General features: G+C 34.8%; 2 protein-coding genes across 2 annotated transcripts; one reads left to right on the forward strand and one right to left on the reverse strand.

The window, feature by feature from the left end:
* Window positions 1-8: 8 nt before the first annotated feature.
* Window positions 9-7,590, reverse strand: LOC117113916 (U3 small nucleolar RNA-associated protein 14 homolog A-like). The gene is made up of 12 exons (XM_033257422.1): window positions 7,434-7,590; window positions 6,947-6,989; window positions 6,510-6,574; window positions 6,047-6,260; window positions 5,226-5,381; window positions 5,005-5,127; window positions 4,707-4,801; window positions 3,664-3,787; window positions 3,227-3,304; window positions 2,054-2,871; window positions 1,072-1,171; window positions 9-800 (listed from the first exon to the last, which is right to left on the reverse strand). Exons 1-12 carry the CDS (start codon window positions 7,454-7,456, stop codon window positions 546-548), a joined length of 2,094 nt encoding a protein of 697 aa, XP_033113313.1. The 5' UTR covers window positions 7,457-7,590; the 3' UTR covers window positions 9-545.
* Window positions 7,591-7,597: 7 nt separating this feature from the next.
* On the forward strand, window positions 7,598-17,548 carry LOC117113917. Its single transcript, XM_033257424.1, has 11 exons — window positions 7,598-7,743; window positions 8,206-8,308; window positions 8,967-9,069; window positions 10,703-10,974; window positions 12,037-12,155; window positions 12,968-13,152; window positions 13,246-13,600; window positions 14,649-14,804; window positions 14,992-15,107; window positions 16,909-17,125; window positions 17,262-17,548. Exons 1-11 carry the CDS (start codon window positions 7,722-7,724, stop codon window positions 17,531-17,533), a joined length of 1,920 nt encoding a protein of 639 aa, XP_033113315.1. The 5' UTR covers window positions 7,598-7,721; the 3' UTR covers window positions 17,534-17,548.
* The last annotated feature ends 2,332 nt before the right edge of the window (window positions 17,549-19,880 follow it).

The raw sequence follows: 19,880 nt of genomic DNA on the forward strand, positions 1-19,880 counted from the left end.
TAGTAGTGCTTTATTTCTTATATAGTTTATTTGTTCAATAAATTTGCCATCATTCGTAGTCATTTATCGAACTACTAAAGACTAATAAGTACATGTATATTCAATTAAAATCTGATGACACTAGGCTTAATAATATGTATTTGCAGGTTTGAGTCCGCCAGAGACCATTTATCATAAGTTATAAAGGAACTTCTAGTTCAAAAGCAATGTTTGATAATTTATAACATAATACTGATGTCTGCAATTCCTGTTTGTTCTCTACTGTGTCTTGAGCACCAGGTTTGGTGATGTTTGCGCTTTAAAGACTATTGTTATTAGTTCTTATACTCAGGAACTGTTCTTAGTGCCTCCACAAGGACAATTGAATGAATATAGATCATGCTTGATGAGCACACTTATTTTGACACTCGGAGTTACTCATGGGTGGTATTCAATTTATTAATTGCCACAAAATTTCCACAATTACCTGAATAAAACACTCCTGTGGCATACAGTAAATTAGTTTGTACATTGAAACAGAAAGAACCTTCTGTATTAAATCAAATTTATTTTCTTTTGTGTTTTTTCTGTTGTACCCCACCCACTTTTCTGTGGTTCTTCTTAGCTACATCTTCGCTCACAGTGTCCTTAAACGCATCAGCTTCTGACAGTGGCTCAATTATTGTGCCCACCTTAGTTGCTATTTTTGGTTTTATTAACTTCTTCACCACAGCTTCTGTATTCCATGTGTTTCCAATTGGTGCACGGATATTTGCTTCAAATTGCTGAGCTGAGTTGAAAGGGAAAGGAAGGCTGTTCACCTGAGGACACAATAGAAAAAAATATTTGGGAAGATAATTTTATTATACTGTATTGTTTATGTGGAATAGTGATTGTAAAACTAGAATAACATAAATGTAGCCAACAAATGTACTTCTGTATTACTATTGAATAATACACACAATATATTAGATATAAGTATTATTATTATTTAAAATAATTCTACTACAGGGACCAGAATTCACACGATGGATATGTAAACACATAATTTCCCCTTTCCACACCCCTCGCACTTGCTATTTATTTTCCTACCTGATGCATGGCAACTGACTTATTTCTTTTCTCATTGATGAACACATGAGGAAGCTTCCTGTCTTGACGAGGAGCAGAAGGTGGTGCTTTAATTATAAACCTGTTGAACAAAAACACTCAGATAATATCAGACCTGCCAACTCACCCGATCCTGTCGGATGTCACCCGATATCTAAACAAATCTCCAGTTCTCCCGATTGAATGTAATTTTCACCCGATTTCACTGATATTACAGGTTGCCTCCGCAAAATACGCCCATTTATAGATAAATGATTGATTAGATCGTTATTATTCAGTGTATTTGCCGCAATAGACAAGCAGCAATTTAATAAGTTGTTTTGCAGTAATTTTGTACCATTGATTTTATACCACTATGATTTGTCTTGACGTGTCTTTTTTAGTAAATTGCATCATATTTTGGTTAATTCTAGAAACCCCCAGATTTTTTTAAGATTTAAAAAAAAATCTCCAGATTTTCATGGCCCAGGGGTTGGCAGGTCTGTAATATAAAGCATCTTATTTGATATTAGAATGCTGATAACCAACCAATTTAAGAATGTTTGCAGTTAAAAGTCAAAACTTAATTGTTTGATCTGTGTTTTATTGGAAGTTTTCTTATTTGATATTTAAACAAACAATTGAGTGTTTTGAATTTTAGTTTTTCTTTTCCACAAAAACCAATAGGTGTACTGTAAATCATATATAATTTAAGATTTTAAAAAAAATCTCCAGATTTCTCCAGATCTCCAACCAGGGGTTGGCAGGTCTGTAATATAAAGCATCTTATTCGATATTAGAATGCTGATAACCAACCAATTTAAAAATGTTTGCAGTTAAAAGTCAAAACTTAATTGTTTGATCTGTGTTTTATTGGAAGTTTTCTTATTTGATATTTAAACAAACAATTTGTGTTTTTAATTTTCGTTTTTCTTTTCCACAAAAACCAATAGGTGTGCTGTAAATCATTATATAATTTTCAAACCTCTTCTTTTTCTTCTTTGATGTTTTTACACCAGTACCTCCCCACTCTCCCCATCCTGGCAAGGTAAGGTCAATGTCCTTTGGTTTGCTTTCATCAATCTTTCTCTTCTTGTCCTCTTGGAAGTTTGCCACAACATCATCATCTGCAAATGCTTCTTGAATATCCATAAGATGCTTGTCTGGTTTATTTTCACTTTCAAAATCACCAATGACAATATCTGGCTCAAGGCAGCGTATTTCTCTTGGTTTTATTGTGAATACTTTCATAGGATCAACATGAATTTCTTTTGTGTTCTTTTGTTCATGTTCATCTTGTGTGATTCCACTGTCATCTATCTCTGTCGATGGCAATTCTTCGACATCAGACCCTGTGTCTGCAAAGTCTTCAAGAGTCTGCTTGCGATTCAATCCTTCATTTAGAAACTCCTCATTATCTATATTAGTTTCTAGAGCATTAGTATTTGACACATCCTCAAAGGGTGCCAACTCTGGCCACTGACCACTACTTTCGGGTTGATCATCAATTTGACCATCAGAATCAGAGTCACTCTCTACATCTTTGGCAGTAACAGCCTCAAGTGCTGATATACGTACATGAGCTCCCTTTGTCTTTGATGCTGTCTTTGTCTCTGTTTCAGCTGCTTCCTTAACAGAAGCATTAAACCATGGATTATTGATGTCGGTTAGCGTTGGTCTCACAACTTCGTCCTCATCGCCATCCACTTCTTGCTCTGCTTCATCATCACTCTTGCTGATCTCGGAAATCTTTTGAGTTAAATCTCTGCTCTTTTGCAGCTGTTGCTGAATCTGCTCTCTAGCCTATAACACAATCATAAATAATACAAGTTGTTCATTAATTTCTTGTATAATGTATAAAGTGGAGTTGGAGCTACTTGGCACCTAATTCTACAAATACCAATATTTATTCTCATTTACAACCTGAGATAGATTATGTTACAGCATAAATGAATGTGCCATATAATAACCTGCTGGTAAATTGTAACTAAGTGAATTATGTTTGGGAACAACCGCCATAACCAAGTTCAATGTAAATAGCGTGACTTACTTTGAAAATTTATGCTGTAATAACTGAATAGGTCGTAGTACATATTCAAAGAGTGTCAACAGCAGTACAATTTAGCAAGGGGTAAAAACAAAAGTATACATATCTTACCTGCAAGTTATATTTACCAAAGCGAGCTGTACTCTTGGCCCATTTACCAGTGTTTCTATGCTTCAAGCTCACACGTTCCTTTTTAATGAAATTTAAATATACATATTAAAATTGTGACAGCACAGGTTGTAAGGTTGGAGAGAAGATTTGATATCTTTAATCCATGTATGATATGAGTGAGAGTTAGCCATGAACCCATGCTCATAGTAAATCTTAACCAAATTATTGAGATTGCTTTCCCAATACCACATTGGATTTGGCTATCAAGTCTCTATATGAAGCTGGGCAGTGGAATTGTTTTTGGTTGAGAAAAATAAAATCATAATACTTTGTCGGAATTGAACCTGTGACCTTGTAATTGGAAAATTGGCACCTTAATCACCAAACACCGGATGGATCACCATTGTTAAGTAATGGTGAAAATAAACAAGACTCACCTGTGCTCTGGTCTTGTCCATCTTTATCATCATTTCTTTTGCTGTCTCTGGGTCATTCTCCATCATCTCATGCATTTTCTTTACATCTTCTTTAGCTTTTGCTTTTTTCTGAATACGATGAAACCTGCATGTAGATATGCATGATTATATACAAGTTGTAAATTGGCTAGTTAATCATTATTATTATTTATTTAGGCACACAACAAATGCATGGGTTCAATACAAGTTTTACAAACTGAACAGGACGAAAAACTGAACATTGAAGCCGGTCCAGAGGGGTCTGTATTGTGAGAGTAGACTGCAACTTACGACATACGATCATGTGAGCCAAGTTCCACAGCGCGCTGTATGTGAGATGTTAGTTTTGACATGACTAACTTGTTGCCATACAACAAGGATTGAACTTCGTATTTTCCCATGGCTGTGTATTTTTCCCACGTGCGCTACTAAATTTGGAACTTCGACTTGTGTGGTTAAAATTACTTTAAAATCGGCCTATGTGGACTGGAAAATTCCGTTGATATAGCCGAAATTCGACTTATAAAAATTCAAATTAAACAAACAATTTACACAGTAATACATAGGAAAGAATTGGGACTTTTTCAAAAATTTGACTGACACAAATTTTCAACTTAAACAGAGTCGACTTTGGCGGACTCGACTGTATATATCATTGTCCTACTTGTAGGTGACAATCCCTTTCACAAATCAAACATATACACACGATGCTTTACACAAACTAAATCTCAATATGAAGTTTAAGGAGTGGAGTTGTCTTGGTCATGAGAAAAAAATCCCGCAACACTGACAGGAATTGAACCCTAGGATTGGAAGGCAAGCATCCACTCCCTTATGAGTATAAAATACATACACTGTATAAAAGACCTTTAAAATACTATTTTGTTGCTTTAACAATTAAGCTATGCATTTTATCTCTAACATCAATATACAATATTAATATTTTACTCACTTTGTTCCAATTACCTTAAAAACGATAGATTATTTCTACGGGCAATCCTAAAGGCAAACCCACACATACTTACTTTTTGCTTTTGATCTTTTTTTGTCTCCTGCACTTTGATTCATAGTAAGACTGCAGAGCTCTTGCTTTTTGTAATTCAGCTCGTCTAGCTTTTGCCTAAAAATACAAAGAGAAATAGTCTTGCATAATTCAATAGTTTGTATCAGTTATTTCAATTATACAGAGACCACCTGGCAACAGCAAACAAGAGATATGATGGCATTTTAAAGTTTGAAAAGCAGAAATAGATGACCCGGTAAAACAGTCTAGAAAGACTTGTCACAGGGGTTGTAAAAGCAAGAATTCCTTCTGCTACTTACCTCTTCAAGGCTCATCGCTTTCAAGGCCTCTTCTTCCGCTTCTGTAAATTCCTTGTCTGGTCTTTCTGCATGCTTGCTACCATGTAGCATCTGATAAATTTCTTCCTCAAGTGGAGTTGCAGGCTTGAGTAAAAAGGAAGAATTATTATTAATATTATTTAAATAAGGTTAATTACTACCATTACTTTAAAAACATCTATACTTTTGTTTGTATGTTTTACCTTAAATTTCTTGACAAATTGGTCTGTTGTCTGCAGGCTGGAAGCTGATTGGTTGAGAGGAAATGTGAGGTGCTCAGCACGTCGGTTGGCCTGGACAGCCTCATGCCATTTGGAGAGCTCTTTGCTTGCTTTTGCATAACCACGCTTACGTTCAATCTACAGGAATACAAAAAACAGAGAGAAGTTTTCATTTTTTTTATATCAGTGGCAGATCTATAAACTGAAAATATTAGGGACCAAGGGAAGAACTCCCACAGATGGAAGGTCTATACCACTTGAGCCCCACCGTGGTTGGGGGCTGAGGTAAGAAAATTTATGATTACAGCACCTGTAGTTGGCACTCTCAGGCTTAAATTTAAATATAATTTTAATTTTTTTTTTCTCCATTAAAAAAAATAATAATTTTGACAATTTAAGGTGGGGGGGGGGGGGGGGGGGAGAGGACATGCCAGCTTCCACCACCCCCACCTCCCTTTGAATCTTCCACTGAAATTATTTTGGTTTTAAGATTACTTTGTCAGCATCAAGGGAAACCTGAGTTAAAATGTTCCCCCTTGGATCCTGAAAGATTTCTTGTCTTGTGTTCCGTGACATACGTCCATAAATAAGTCAGAATCAAGCATCTGAATACTATACAACAGTACTAATCTCCATATCTCTAAGTTGGATAAGTCCATAATTTTTTTGTGAAATGTTAATTTAAAAATGATTGTATTAGTTAAACTTAATGTATTTTTATTTGTCCAAATTAAATCAGATTATTGTAAATAAATAGACAGTTATTGATGTTTTGATATAATAAAAGTTATTTTGACAAGTACCTTTTCTGCTTCATGCTTTGGCAGCGATGCTGGAAGTGTTTTGCTCTTTCTCTGTATATTTATTAGCTGCTTCTTGAGTTCTGAATGTGACGCTGTACTTTTTAATGTTCCCATCAGCTCATGTACCCGGACTTTACCAGCCTTGCCATCTTTTTCTGCTAAATTGAATTCTGATCTATCTTTAACAGGTTCTGATCTTTCCTGGACTCTCCTCCTAAATGCAAAATCGTTTGGTACATTAAACAAACAATTGAAACGCAGTATGCAATGTATTGAAATTAAAATTTTGTTCTCAAACAATAGACTTATCAGAAGGCGGCCACAAATATGCAATTGTCCCACAAACGCATGTGTTGTCCCATACTATCCAGCTGCTATAACACAACAATGCCACAACTTCACAAATGGCAAACTACAAGTTTTCGTAATTAATTACCATAGATGATAAATAGTGAATACAAACCCTTTCTTTTTATCCAGGGATCCAATGGCCTGTAACAGTTTGGTGTGTTGTTCATCATCAACATCCTGGGGAAAAAAAAACTGATGATTTAGTGATCCATGAAAAAGTAGCACTAGAGACAAATACATTAATAGAATGAAGAAAACAAGCTTTTGCCATCTCAGTGCAGGAAATATGAATAACATGGTAGACCAAGTGAGACTTTTTTATACAATAATTACCCTGTATAATATAGATTAAAAAAAACAGCAAAAAAAACAAAAAAAAAAACAAACATCTGTGACTTTCAAAATATATCCTTATGGATATATAATACCCATATATGGACAAAATGCGGGTATTTATCATATAAACATTACATAAATAGTTTTGAACTTGGTTAGAATGTGTAATAAAAACTACATATTTATAAAATAAGCAACCAGCTGACTGTATACCTCATCATCACTTCCACTCACGTATGATGAATCATTTGTTGACCTGAAAAAAGAAAGACAAATTATATTGCTAAATCTATTTTGTGTTAACGGATACAATAACGAACAGATTTCTAGGCATCATTTTTTTGCAAGGGCCAAGGGTGATATTTTCCTTGTGCAGGCCTTTCTAGCAATAAATAAAATAGTAAATGCAAATAAACATTGAATAATTGTAATATATTAGAACTAATAATTAGTTACATAAAAATAATTTAATAAAAATTAAATATTAAGATTTTTGCAAAAAAAAAATCAACAACAAAAATATTAATTAAGTCCTTTAATTAACTCATCTATCTAGGCTAGGCCTAACCAGCTAGTGGGCCAAGCCCAAGAAGTCCGGCCAAGTTAGTGTTAGTACGCGTGTGAGTAAGGACTAACTACTAAGAGGTAGGGCCTAGGCCCCTAGGCCTAGTCAGTGCATGTTTCGGATACTTCTTCTTACCACAATAGGTCTTGACTTTCCATTAGTTTTTATTGATAAGCGGATGCTAAGCTAACCTCTAATCTGTGAACAATATTAGGTCTAGCAACAAAAACCTAAACAGCGGTCACCCTCGACGACGACGACACCACATGTCGATTATGAACTTTGACACAACGATCGAGTGACTTATTGCAACGGCGCCCTCCTTAATGAAGGCCGTGTGAAAAAAACACCATCATAATACTTAAAAGTATTTATTAGGAGATAAATAGCTGACAAACATGTACTGGAAATTGTAGTGAAAAAATGAATTCTCATTTATTATCTGGTAAGATTACTTCAGGCATTACTGCAAAATATTCGGCAATCTAATGATGTTTAACTAGTTATTGTTCATGTATTTCCAGGCTTAGGGCCTAGCCTAGCACTTACACTGCAGCATAGGAACCAGAAAAAACTCACTCTCACGAGTCACTGCTTTTTTTAGGTCGCCAAGTATGCTTGGACATCATCTGTACCCGCCTCCACCTTCTTATTTTCCCACCATATGCCTGTGTTCTAGGACAGTATTTTCTGAACACGAAGGCTCATGTCAGTATCGTTTTTACATAAAATCAAACACGATAACAACTTTACTTGCGCATGTCAAAATGAAATTCCATTTCCATATGATATTGCAATGCCAATGAAAGTTTTTCATGATATTGATATCTTTGTTTTTGTCATTTCTTATTATAGTTATACTACCTGTCTGTTAATGATACTATAATTATGCTATCTTTTGTATTAGCTTTAGATGCTGAGGAATCTACTAATGGTAAAGGTTTTGCTTCAGCCATTAATTATGGAGATGATGTAATAAGCTCTGACAAGGACGAGGAAGATGAAGATGAGTATGTAGAAAAATTAATTTATTAAAGACCGTATTTTTATTTAATTATTCGCAGGTCAGACAATGATGTAAAGGGCACGTTCCTGAAGCTTGCGATTTGCACGATGGCGTATTACCACTAGAATGATTCACTCAACCATGACATTATTCCCTGCACAACTTAATTTCGGGCCAAACTGCATCCTAGAATCAAGACAATGAGAACTCAACATCCTTGCATGTACCGATGACTTCTTCTCTTTTTAGTTCAATTCAAATTTATTTCTTCATTACGTTCTTGGTCCTACCATCATCGTCCAATCGAAAGCTCCCTATTGAGTATGCACAACACAACAGCAATGAAAACAAATCAGTTTTTTTTTTACACTTCAAGATATAAACTGTTTCCTGTTGCTTAAAAATATGTTTTTTTTAAACGAAAAATTGGAAATAAAACAAATCTTAATTTTGCACCCTGCCTAACACCAAACTGTGAAGTCGTTTTTACAGTAATACAAAAACAAACTCACTCGGAAAATGTGTCCTGAATCTGCATAATGTCAATGTAAACCAAAGATTTTATATTGACACAGATGCTGCAAAAATTGCGCTGAAATTGGCCCCTTTTTTCCAAAATCATAATCATATTTTACAAATTCATGTACATTGTTGCCTTGCAGTGAGATCATTATTGTTGATAAAGACAAATCAGGATACTCGCTGAGGACAACTGGGCCTCCCCGTCCACAGCCACCCTTGTCCAGGCAGCACAAAGATGCACAGGTAAAATATTTCTCATTAAGTTTTGAGGTTTAATTTAAAGTTTTTTCTTTTTGTTAAACCAATATAGCTTGCTAAGCTTAGGGTGCTCTAGCCTTATATGAAACTGCCCAGTATGGATAGTAATCATAACTAGATTTGAACTCGTCACTGAGGACGAGTTTGGTGATCCGTCATACTTTGACCCTCGCGGTGCTGATTGAAAATTATTATATGCTAAAACATGCTCTATTTAGTTTTTAAAAAGAGTAATTTTGAGCATTTTAATGACTTACGAATGTGTACACATACGTCTTAACGTCCGTGCGCATGGTAATGTTATTAATACAGTGTCACAAACTTAAAACATGTAACCAAAACGTAATTTCCAGCTTCAGTACGTGCAGTGGACGTGGAAATGAGTGTACGATGCGTAAATTATGGAAAGTTTTGGAATACTGAAAATGACCTGAACGTGCTTTAAATTATCTGAAAAGTGATATTAACAATTTTAAAATTTTAACGCACAAGTACAAATACCTTATACGACGTGCCCGAGGTAATGGCACATAAATTTAAACCTTGTCAAGTTTAATTTAAAACCCCCTGTTGGTTGGTAATGCCACACAAATTTTTCCTTTACAGTACACGAACTATCAGTATGATAGCATCGAAGTCTGTAGTCTGCCGCCCTCTATTTTAAAATTGTTTACATCTTTTAAGAAAGAAAGATGAGAGGGCTCCAAAAAAGCATTCTTTTTTACCATGATGACGTCATCAAAATGAAAAATAAAGGGACACTTCTGAAAGTGAATTGTCTCAGGTATAACATGCTCACAGGTGGAAGACAATCGATCAAGAATAAGCAAGATACGTTCAAATAAGTTGAAAAATAATGACGTCATAAATAAAATTTCAGTTTTTTTTAAATCAATATGATGACCTCACAATGTCCGATCATGTGCTTTCAGAATATGTAATAAAAATTAGGGGTTACCTTTCATCCTTGACCTGAAGATTATGCTCACTTAATATGATTCAGAAATGACGAATGGTTAAGTTGATATGGGCTCATCAACGTTTTGAGGAAAGAAAGATGTGGGGGGGTCAGAAAAAACAATTTTTTTGACCATGATGACGTCATCAAAATGTAAAAAGAAGTCAAATATATGAAAGAGAATTGTCTCAGCTATAACATACTCAAAGTTGGAAGACGATCGATCAAGGATAAGCGAGATACGCTCAAATGCTTATTTTCAAAAATGACTCATGAATGAGTGCGTTGAAAAGCTTACTATGACTATTCCAGACCAAGCCAAATGTTCGCTGATAGTGATTGTGCGTAACTCATGACATTTTTTGAGATATCGTGCAAACAGAAAAGGGGAGAAAGAAAGAAGAATGAAAGAAAGAAGATTCAGTACAATAACAAGAGGTGATCCGCTCGAGAAGCGGATCACCAATAATTGCCTCTAAAGAATAAAGGAACTGGAGTATTGTTATTATAATTATAAAGGAATCCTATACAATGGGATAAAGATAAAAAATATAAGTCAAAATGATTGTGTATTGATAATATTTTGTCAAAGAAATGTGAATTCACATTTTTACCTATAATTTTTGTTTCTATCCATTTTGATTTTTATTTTGCAAAAAGGATTTTAGCAGCAAGGACATAGGTAGAATACCGAAGATCTCGTCACCTAAAACCTCTGTGACCTTACCAAAAACAAGGAACAATACTGCTAAAACCTTCCAGTCTTACAAACCATCTAACAGTGAATTGGGCAACAGACAGAAATCTCAGAAAAGGAGCAGGAACGATGACAATTCTGAAAAAAACAGTCCAGGAAAATCAACAGAAATCCAACAACCAACCATTACTTTATTTAAAACATCTAACCAATTGGAACCAATTATAATAGTCAAGTATGTATATTAATTTACTTGCATATACTGTCTTAAGCTTTGTCCAGATTATCAAATTTTCTTTCACAAAAATGTTTGATACCCATACTCATGATGTGCCTATATATGGTCATGATGTGATGTCATCATGACCATATTTAGGCATGTCACATGTTTTTGTCAAATAACATTTGATAGCCTGGTCAGGGTTTTAGGTAAAAACAAATGTAAATGTATGGTTCCTGTTGAAATTCAGTGGCTGCATTTTAGCACCTACAGTATGTCATTACACTGGGAGTCAGATGCTACTCGTTTTGAATAGTTTACTTAGTTCATTTTTGTGCATATGTGCTTTTCATGTGGGACCAAGAACAAGTAAATTTAATTAAAATTTAAGGACTCCAGCAACTATGTTAGCTGTGCTAACTCATTTTAAAGGGAATGGACTTTGGTTCTTCATTCTCATTGCTTTAAATTGACAATTAATTGCTTGTTACATTACTTTAAGAGAAGTGTGTTGATAGGGAAATCCAGCTGAGTGAACTGAATTGGACTTAATTGGTAGAGCAACTAAAATGGACTTATAGTTTAATTCTGATGTGTTATTATTGTGTTATTCTTTCAAACACTATTTATAGTATCATCTTAATTTTTTAAGTACAGTATGAAATATGAAATGAAACCATGAAATAGCATAATGCTGTTGGCCCAACACTAAGTAAAATCATCCAGAGGATATAGTCTACTTAGAACTACAGTAAAACAGCGTGACCCATATCAAAGCCCATGAAAACTACAGTACAAGCTGAGGTCTCTGATGTGGATTCACTAAATCCAAACCATACCCATTTTAGGATGAATTAAAAGATGACTGATAGAATGAAGACAATTTTTATTTAAAATAATTGACATTTTACTAATGTTGTTATTTGAAGTAAATAAAATGTTATATAAATTGTATTGTGTGTAACAAATCATGGTTGTTTAAAATTATATGATTTTACTGTCAGTAAAATTCTCATTGAACAATGATTACACAGACTAGAATAAACTACTGAGGTCATGCAACATATTTACTTACAGCTCAGCAGGGAAGATAGGGAATAGAGAACTAATTCAGGGAGTATTGCAGATATCTACCAAAACTGGTCAAAATAGCACAAAAACATATCGTATTATTCCGCATAGTCAACTTGTGACGGGTAAGAAAACACAGTACCAAGTTCAATATATTTAATATGATAAATTCACATTTTTCGTCATGTTTTTCTTTATTTCATTTTATTAAATGTTTCTCCACATAAATATAAACATTGCACAAATTAACAAGCAATTTTGAGAAAATATTTTCAAGTATTCAAAACAATAGATGCATACCAAACCAAGATTAATAACAATTTATAATATATATAGGCCTACAGAATTCAGAAATAAATACATTAGAGTGAATATAATCGGTGCAATTTATAGAACTTTAAGTAATCAATTTTGAATTCTAAATTATAAAAAAACATTTATTTAAAAGCATTTTTAAAGGTAGTATCTCTTGGCCACATTTGGGTGCTTGTGTACCTACTCTGTAATAATCATCTGTGATTTTGTGACCGATTGAGTAGACTTTCTCCGAATTGTGATATCTCATCAATTTTCGTACTATATCACAGCTGGGCAAAGTGCGACCCACTGGCCACATTTTTTTTTTTTTTTTTTGCAGCCTGCGAAAATAAATTAAAACCCTCTGTGTGCAGCTCGCCAACCATTGTTGGCTATAAAACACTTTTTTATAGCCCAACACTGATTATATGTAAAAAATAATATTAAACTGAGCATAAAGTGGTATAAAAGCAGCCCATAAATTTTTTGGAAACACTGGAAAATGAAAGTTTAGGTGCAGCCCTCCGTGTTAAATCAAAAATTACTTTGGCCCTTCGATCCGTTTTTATGTCCACCCATGCACTATTCAGTATGAGACAAAATATTTTCATAAATTCATTATTACCCATTGATTATATAGAGGCCTCCAGCAATGCAACTGAGGTTGTAGACTTAAGTGGAACACCACATGCTAAGAATGCATTACCAACTCAGATGACTCCTGCACCTGGTAAATGTCAGAAAATAGAAGTCATATCTCGTCTTAAGAAACTGAAGACAACTCCTTCATCGTCGTCAGCAACAGAGGATAGCAAAACAGAAATTGTAAGAACATTGAAAACTAATTTTTGTGGTTGGAAGTTAAAAACTGATTTGATCTTTTTACCATAAATAAGTTATTCACAATTTTCATTTCAGGATGATGATGATGATGATGGTGAGAAAGATTTCATTCATTGTGCATTGTGTGCAAATTGTGGCATCAAGTCCAAAAATCTGAACAAGTGTGATTCCTGTAAATGTAATTTCTCAAAGAAGAAGTATCAGAAACTAATCCCCATTCCAAAGGAGGATGCATCTGGGAGTAAAAACAATGTACCCTTAACCCCTGGCTCATTGCCAATCCAAAGATTTTATCCCAATAAGTCTAACACATTTTTGTTGCCTGTGAAAAAACAGCAGCCTCCATCAACATCGAAGTCTGATAACTGGAAAGAAAAACCTCGTCTGAAGACATACTCACAGAGGAAGACAAAAAAACCTGTACAGCCAGGTAGCATAATGTTATAATTTGTATATTTTATTTTTAATTGTCTAATAGGTATGATTATAGGGTCATTCCATGTCAAATCACCCAATGGGTTTGGCCCGACAGACTATGATTTTGATGAAAATTGGTACACATGTTGGGTTTGGCATCAAACTTCCACATCTCAAATTTTACAAAAATAAAATTGATATTTTGGAAGTTACAGCCTGCCCAAATTGGGTGTGGCCACCAACCTTTGAATCTTATTATCTCACACCTGTTTTGGCCAATTTTGCAAAATTTGGGCGGGCCATAACTTCCAAAATATTGATCCGATTTTAATGAAATTTGATATTGGACGTTTGATGCCAAACCCAACATTTATACCAATTTTCATCAAAATCATAGTTGGTTGGGTTAAAACTTCATGTTTTTTTTGGGTGATTTGACATGGAATGACCTTATAAGGCTTTAAGCATTGTCCACACTATGAAATTGTATGTGACAAATAACACTGACATGCCCATATTTGGATGAAATATGACATCATCATGCCCATATATGGGTATATCACACAAATTTGTCACATCAAATTTGATAATGTTGACAGAACTTCAGGCATTCAAGGCAGTGATCATTAGATTGTGACATTTGTCAGGTGTTTTTGGATGGGCCCTTTATTAAGGAGTTTACTTGTCTACCTCGTAGGGGCTTAATTATAGTTGCATTTTTTCATAGAATTTTTAGGGAAGAAGTGGTTTGCAGTGGCATATCCTGATGTAGGCATTCTTAGTAACCATTCAGTGCCACTTTAATCAGTTAAGCCACTAATATCTAAAGTCCTGTTTAGACTGAAATTTTATTGGACAAAATCATGTGACATGCGTAAATGTGGCCATGGTGACATCACATCATGACCACATACATATAGGCACATCATGACCATATATAGGCACATCATGACCATATATAGGCACCTCATGACAAATTTGATAATCTTAACAGGGCTTTATTCAAAGACATGTCATAGTATTTCAAGTTTGAATTACCAATATAAATTGTGTGTGTCTAGTGTGCATATCTATATCAAGTGATGAAGATGATGAGGTGATGAGTCAAGATGAAGGAACGAGTAATGGGTTGGATACCGACAGCAGGTCCAGATCACCCACATTTGAACGAACCACACCTCAGCAAAGAAGCAATGGAAGAGTACAACTAGATTCAGGTACTATTCTTTTTCATGTTAGCTAACTGTTAGCTGTTAACTGTTAGTTAACTGTTAAATGTTAACTGTTAGCTGTTAACTGTTTCATGTTAGCCCTAACTGTTCTATCTGCCAAACCAATTGATATAAAATATGTTTTCTCTCCCCAATCTTTTAACAGTATCATCCTATTTGACATTTCTTTCAGTATTTACAGACGAAGAAGATTCAGAACTTTCCTGCTTTAGTCACCACCGAACAAATGATGGGGGAAGAAATGTCAGTAGCCCAAGGGTGAGCAGGAAGCAAAAGATGAGAGACCAGGTAAAGATTTATCAAACTAAATTAATTGAATTTAATGAATCATAAAACAAGAGTCCTTAGTTAGGCCATCAATAGAATGTTTCCTGGTGTTACCTACGTCTGACCAAGTCTTGATAATCTGGGTTCGGGTCTAGCCTTGCCCAGACTATCAGATTTTATTGGACAAAAACATGGTCATGATGACATCACATCATTATCGGGCACTGAATATATATGGGCACATCATGACTATATATGGCAACATCATGAATATATATGGGCACATCATGAATATATATGGGCACATCATGAATATATATGGGCACATCATGAATATATATGGGCACATCATGAATATATATGGGCACATCATGAATATATATGGGCACTGAATATATATGGGCACATCATGAATATATATGGGCACATCCTGACTATATATGGGCACATCATGACTATATATGGGCACATCCTGACTATATATGGCACATCCTGACTATATATGGGCACATCATGACTATATATGGCACATCCTGACTATTTATGGCACATCATGACTATATAGGGCAACATCATGACTATATATGGGCACATCATGACTATATATGTGCACATCATGACTATTTATGGCACATCATGACATATATATGGGCATACACCAGTTATTTGTCAATCAAATTTAATAGTCTGGATAGGGCTTGAGGAGGAGCAAAAAAAATTGATGATTTTAATATTCAATTTCCAATTTCTAATATATTTACTTTATAACATAACTGTGGAATTTAGCTAAAGGGTTGTATTTCTACAGCCAAAAGCATGAAGTGAGTGATCATTTGCAATGGACTAAGCGTAACCCTGGTATTCTTAAAATGAACTTTAGTCGTAGTTTGAGCTAAAACTTAAAAATTACGTCATTTCGTATTCTTAAAACGAACTTCAACTAGCACTACGACTATATCACCCGAACCTAGACTAAAATGACACCGCCACAGGCCGATTTTTTTATTCAGCTTGTGTCAGGCTAAATCGCTGACTTGAAATATTTACCCAACTTAAAACGTGCTTTTAGTAACTCATGATAAAGTGAAATGAATAAAAATGATTGTATACGTAGGTCTGATATATCTTCGGTGTGTTAAACAAAAGAGACATCAAGTTTAGCTTCCAAAAGGCAAAAGTAACATGCTTTGCTAGCCACAGGCAATAGTTACTGATTTGCATGAAATCCACTCGCGTGCGGTCACGTAGCTTTAACTACATCGAAGATGGCTCCGCCCTCGCTCGAGCTCAACTATAGTTCTCCAAAGAAAGCAAATTTCCAGTCACTGTTCGAATTCTCTATAGTTATATGTTAACGATTAATATAGTTATTATAGAAAATTATTTAAAAGCCAGTGATTATCTATTATGAATTATAAGGAAATATGTTTTTGAACGGCACACGGCAGCTTAATATTCATTCGCATTACCGGATCTCTAAAATTTCGTCTGCTAATAAAATGAGCTTTATTCATTGTTTAGTTTGGTAGTCATTGCTTGCCAGTCTTCTTAGCTGAACTAAAAATAGGACTTGATTTAGTTGTAGTTAGAACTTGGACTACATTGTTTATGGATACAAATTTAATTTTAAGTTGCAGCTAGGACTAAATGAAGTTCTGGTTAGAAGTTCGACTAAAGTTCATTTTAAGAATATGGGCGTTTGACCCACAAAAAAACAATCATCCTGAACGACCTATTCTGATTGTCATATGTCACTCAACTTGAGCATAACAATTTTTTTTGGACTTATATCATATCAGATTGATTTAAACTCTTTTTTAAGCACGAGAAGTTGCTATCGGATCAGAAGGATAAAAGTAAAGCTGCAAAGTTTAAAGAAGAAGACTTGTCCGACTGTAGTCTGGACAGTGTGGATATAAACTTGCAGAATTTGAGGTGTGTTTCCGTTGAGGCCACGCATCTCAGAATTGGAAGTCAAGAATACAAGTCGCGTACCTGTGTTGAATTCCTGTGGAATCAAATAGTTCTACATCTAAGTGGTAAGTACCACCTTTGTTATGTGATTTATTCACAAAATTTATATTACAATTACAATCTTAGAAAGTGTTCATATATAAACAATTATGAACATATAAAATACAACCACAATACATTCCCTTTCCTCTTGATTGACAGGTAGTCCATCACGACTTGAGTTGAAGACAGCTGAGCTGACCTCGTGTGTGTTCTGTTTAAGTAGCTCGTTATTTACCATGTTTTTAAAAACAGTTCCAGCAGCAGGTGTCTGTATCAGAAATCGCCTTAAGATGGACAACCATTCCCGATATGATCCTGGAAGCAATGGTAAGTTTGTACACTGTTTTTTAACAAAGTTAACAAGGGTGAATCATTTACAGAGGCTGGCTGATTATAGTGGACCAATTTTGGTTTGTGATGACATTATGTAATGATGACACATAAGAGTCACTGCGCTTTCAAAGACTGAACTTTTGTCCTTTGAATTCTAGGACATGTTATGGCCTAACCTCTGTTGTGTAGAGTACACAGGACTGTCTTGAACAAGTGAATCTCTCCTGAGATTGCAATGTCACCGCATTCTCTGTTAAACAGTCTCTTTATTATGCTTAAAGATTTGAATTGCTTTTGGTTGTGAGAAAATCCTGATTTGTTTGATTGATAGATTGGTATCCTGTTTGATTTTTTATTAATCAAGTGTCAAAAACATGGATGTTGGTTTTGCTGCAGTGTAATAGATTTGGAAAAGAACAGAAAAAGGAAATACGGATCATGTAACAACTAGCCACATTAAAGCGAGCGGACCAATTACATTACAGTGCATTTAATTCTTTAATAGTAATGTGAAGGCATCTTATGTACCAAGAAGTCTTGTTATATTAAGATACATTGGTGTTATATAAACCAAGTCTAAAGCTCTGTCAAGATTTATCAAATTTTCTTTGACAAAAAGCTGTTGTATGCCCATATATAGTCATGATGTGCCTATATATGGTCATGATGTGATGTCATCATGACCATATTTAGGCAAGTCACATGTTCTTGTCAAATAAAATTTGATAGTCTGGAAAGCGCTTAATAATAAGCAATTAGTAGAGCTCCGCATAGTACACTATTGAAAAATTATTGTACGAAGGTTAGATTTAATGCTTGAAAAAATTTCCTGAGGGCCTGCAAGGCCCGAAAGAAATTTTTGAATGCATTAAATCTAACCTAAGTATAATAATTTTCCATTTAGTGTACGATGCATGCTCTACTAATTGCTTTATAAATCAATCGCCATCTTTTAATTTTAGTTTTTTATAACAAACTGTTGTAGCAGTCATCGGTTGTTATAGTGATATGATCAGTATATGTGTGCATATTTATACTTAGCTGTGCGTATGCTGATTTTTGCTCCTGCGGTACGCGTTTAATTAACTGCACATCAGCAGTACAGTATGGATACGATGAATAACTATTGTAATTTGTATTGTGTTAGAAAGAACTTATTTGTAATGCTATTTTGATAGATTTTCGTCAAAGAAATAAACATTTCAGAATTCGAGAGAGAATACAGTCACTGACGTCCTTTTAGGTCAGTGCAGGCAGACAGGTAAAATCGTGCGATGATTTCATAACTAGGCTAGGCTACGGCCTAGTAGTAGTAGGAGGAAGCCCCGGCGGCCTCCTGCCTGGCCGTAGGCCTACATCTAAATTTGATCCCTGGGTCTTTAAAATAGGTCTAGAATATTCCTATTAAACGTTCAGTTTGTTGTGTTTATGAGGGTCCATTGATTCAATGAATTCCTTAATTGTTCATACTTAATATTGAATTTGAAGTAATTTTCTTCGGGTTCTAATTAAGCTTGTTTTACGAAAAAATGAATTTTTTTTGCACATGTCGTACGCTGACGACACCCAACTCTAGGTGAGTCTCAGATGTGACACTGATTGCAACGTAAAGATCCATCGCCTCAAACAGATATACGAAGGTGGATGCTCACTAGCACACTGAAGTTAAATGAAAGCAAAACAGAAGTCATCCATCTGTCATCACGTTACAGAAAATACACCGTTTCAATAATAGGAATAGCAGGGGGCCAAACCTCTGTGGTATCAAGTGATACAATTAAAAACCTTGCAGTGACTGTCGACTCTCACGAGTATGGACGTACATGTTCAAATATCACACGATCACCACTCTCCAGTACCATGTACATAAGTCGCCTAAGAAAGTTTCTAGACAAACCATCTTGTGAAAAGCTCATCCATGCATATATTTTGTCTAAGCTAGACTACTGCAACAGTCTACTTTCTGGCTTGCCAGAAGTTTAGTTAGACAGAATTAGTGAGTGGGGCCAGGAAGTATGACCATATATGAGGCATGTCGTGGCAAAATGGTTAAGTTGTCGCACAGACCAGTATTGAGTAAAGGAGCTATAAAATATGGTAGTTAAAAAAATTGCCTAAAAATCCAATTTTTTTTTCACTATAGATCAACAGTTTAATGTCTTATTAATCATGTCCCAAAGTATTAGTTCTGGAAGTGATCAACAAATCGTTTATTTAATGTTATTTAGATAGTTAATTCTATTAAACAATAAATGCACAAGTAACTTTGGAAGTCAATTACTCAAAATCATGTTTATCTTGACTCTAAGAATGCTGTAATTTCACTTTCCAATAACTTAGGCTTGAAATGTCCAATTTCAATGAATGACCCCTCATTTTAAAGATCACATACTCAGGTATCTGAAAATACTAATAACTTGAATTTCAATTTTGCTACAAACTTAG

This window comes from Anneissia japonica, unplaced genomic scaffold, assembly GCF_011630105.1.
Source record: "Anneissia japonica isolate Jap-2015-1 unplaced genomic scaffold, ASM1163010v1 scaffold1417_len1240632_cov203, whole genome shotgun sequence".
Lineage (NCBI taxonomy): Eukaryota > Metazoa > Echinodermata > Crinoidea > Comatulida > Comatulidae > Anneissia > Anneissia japonica.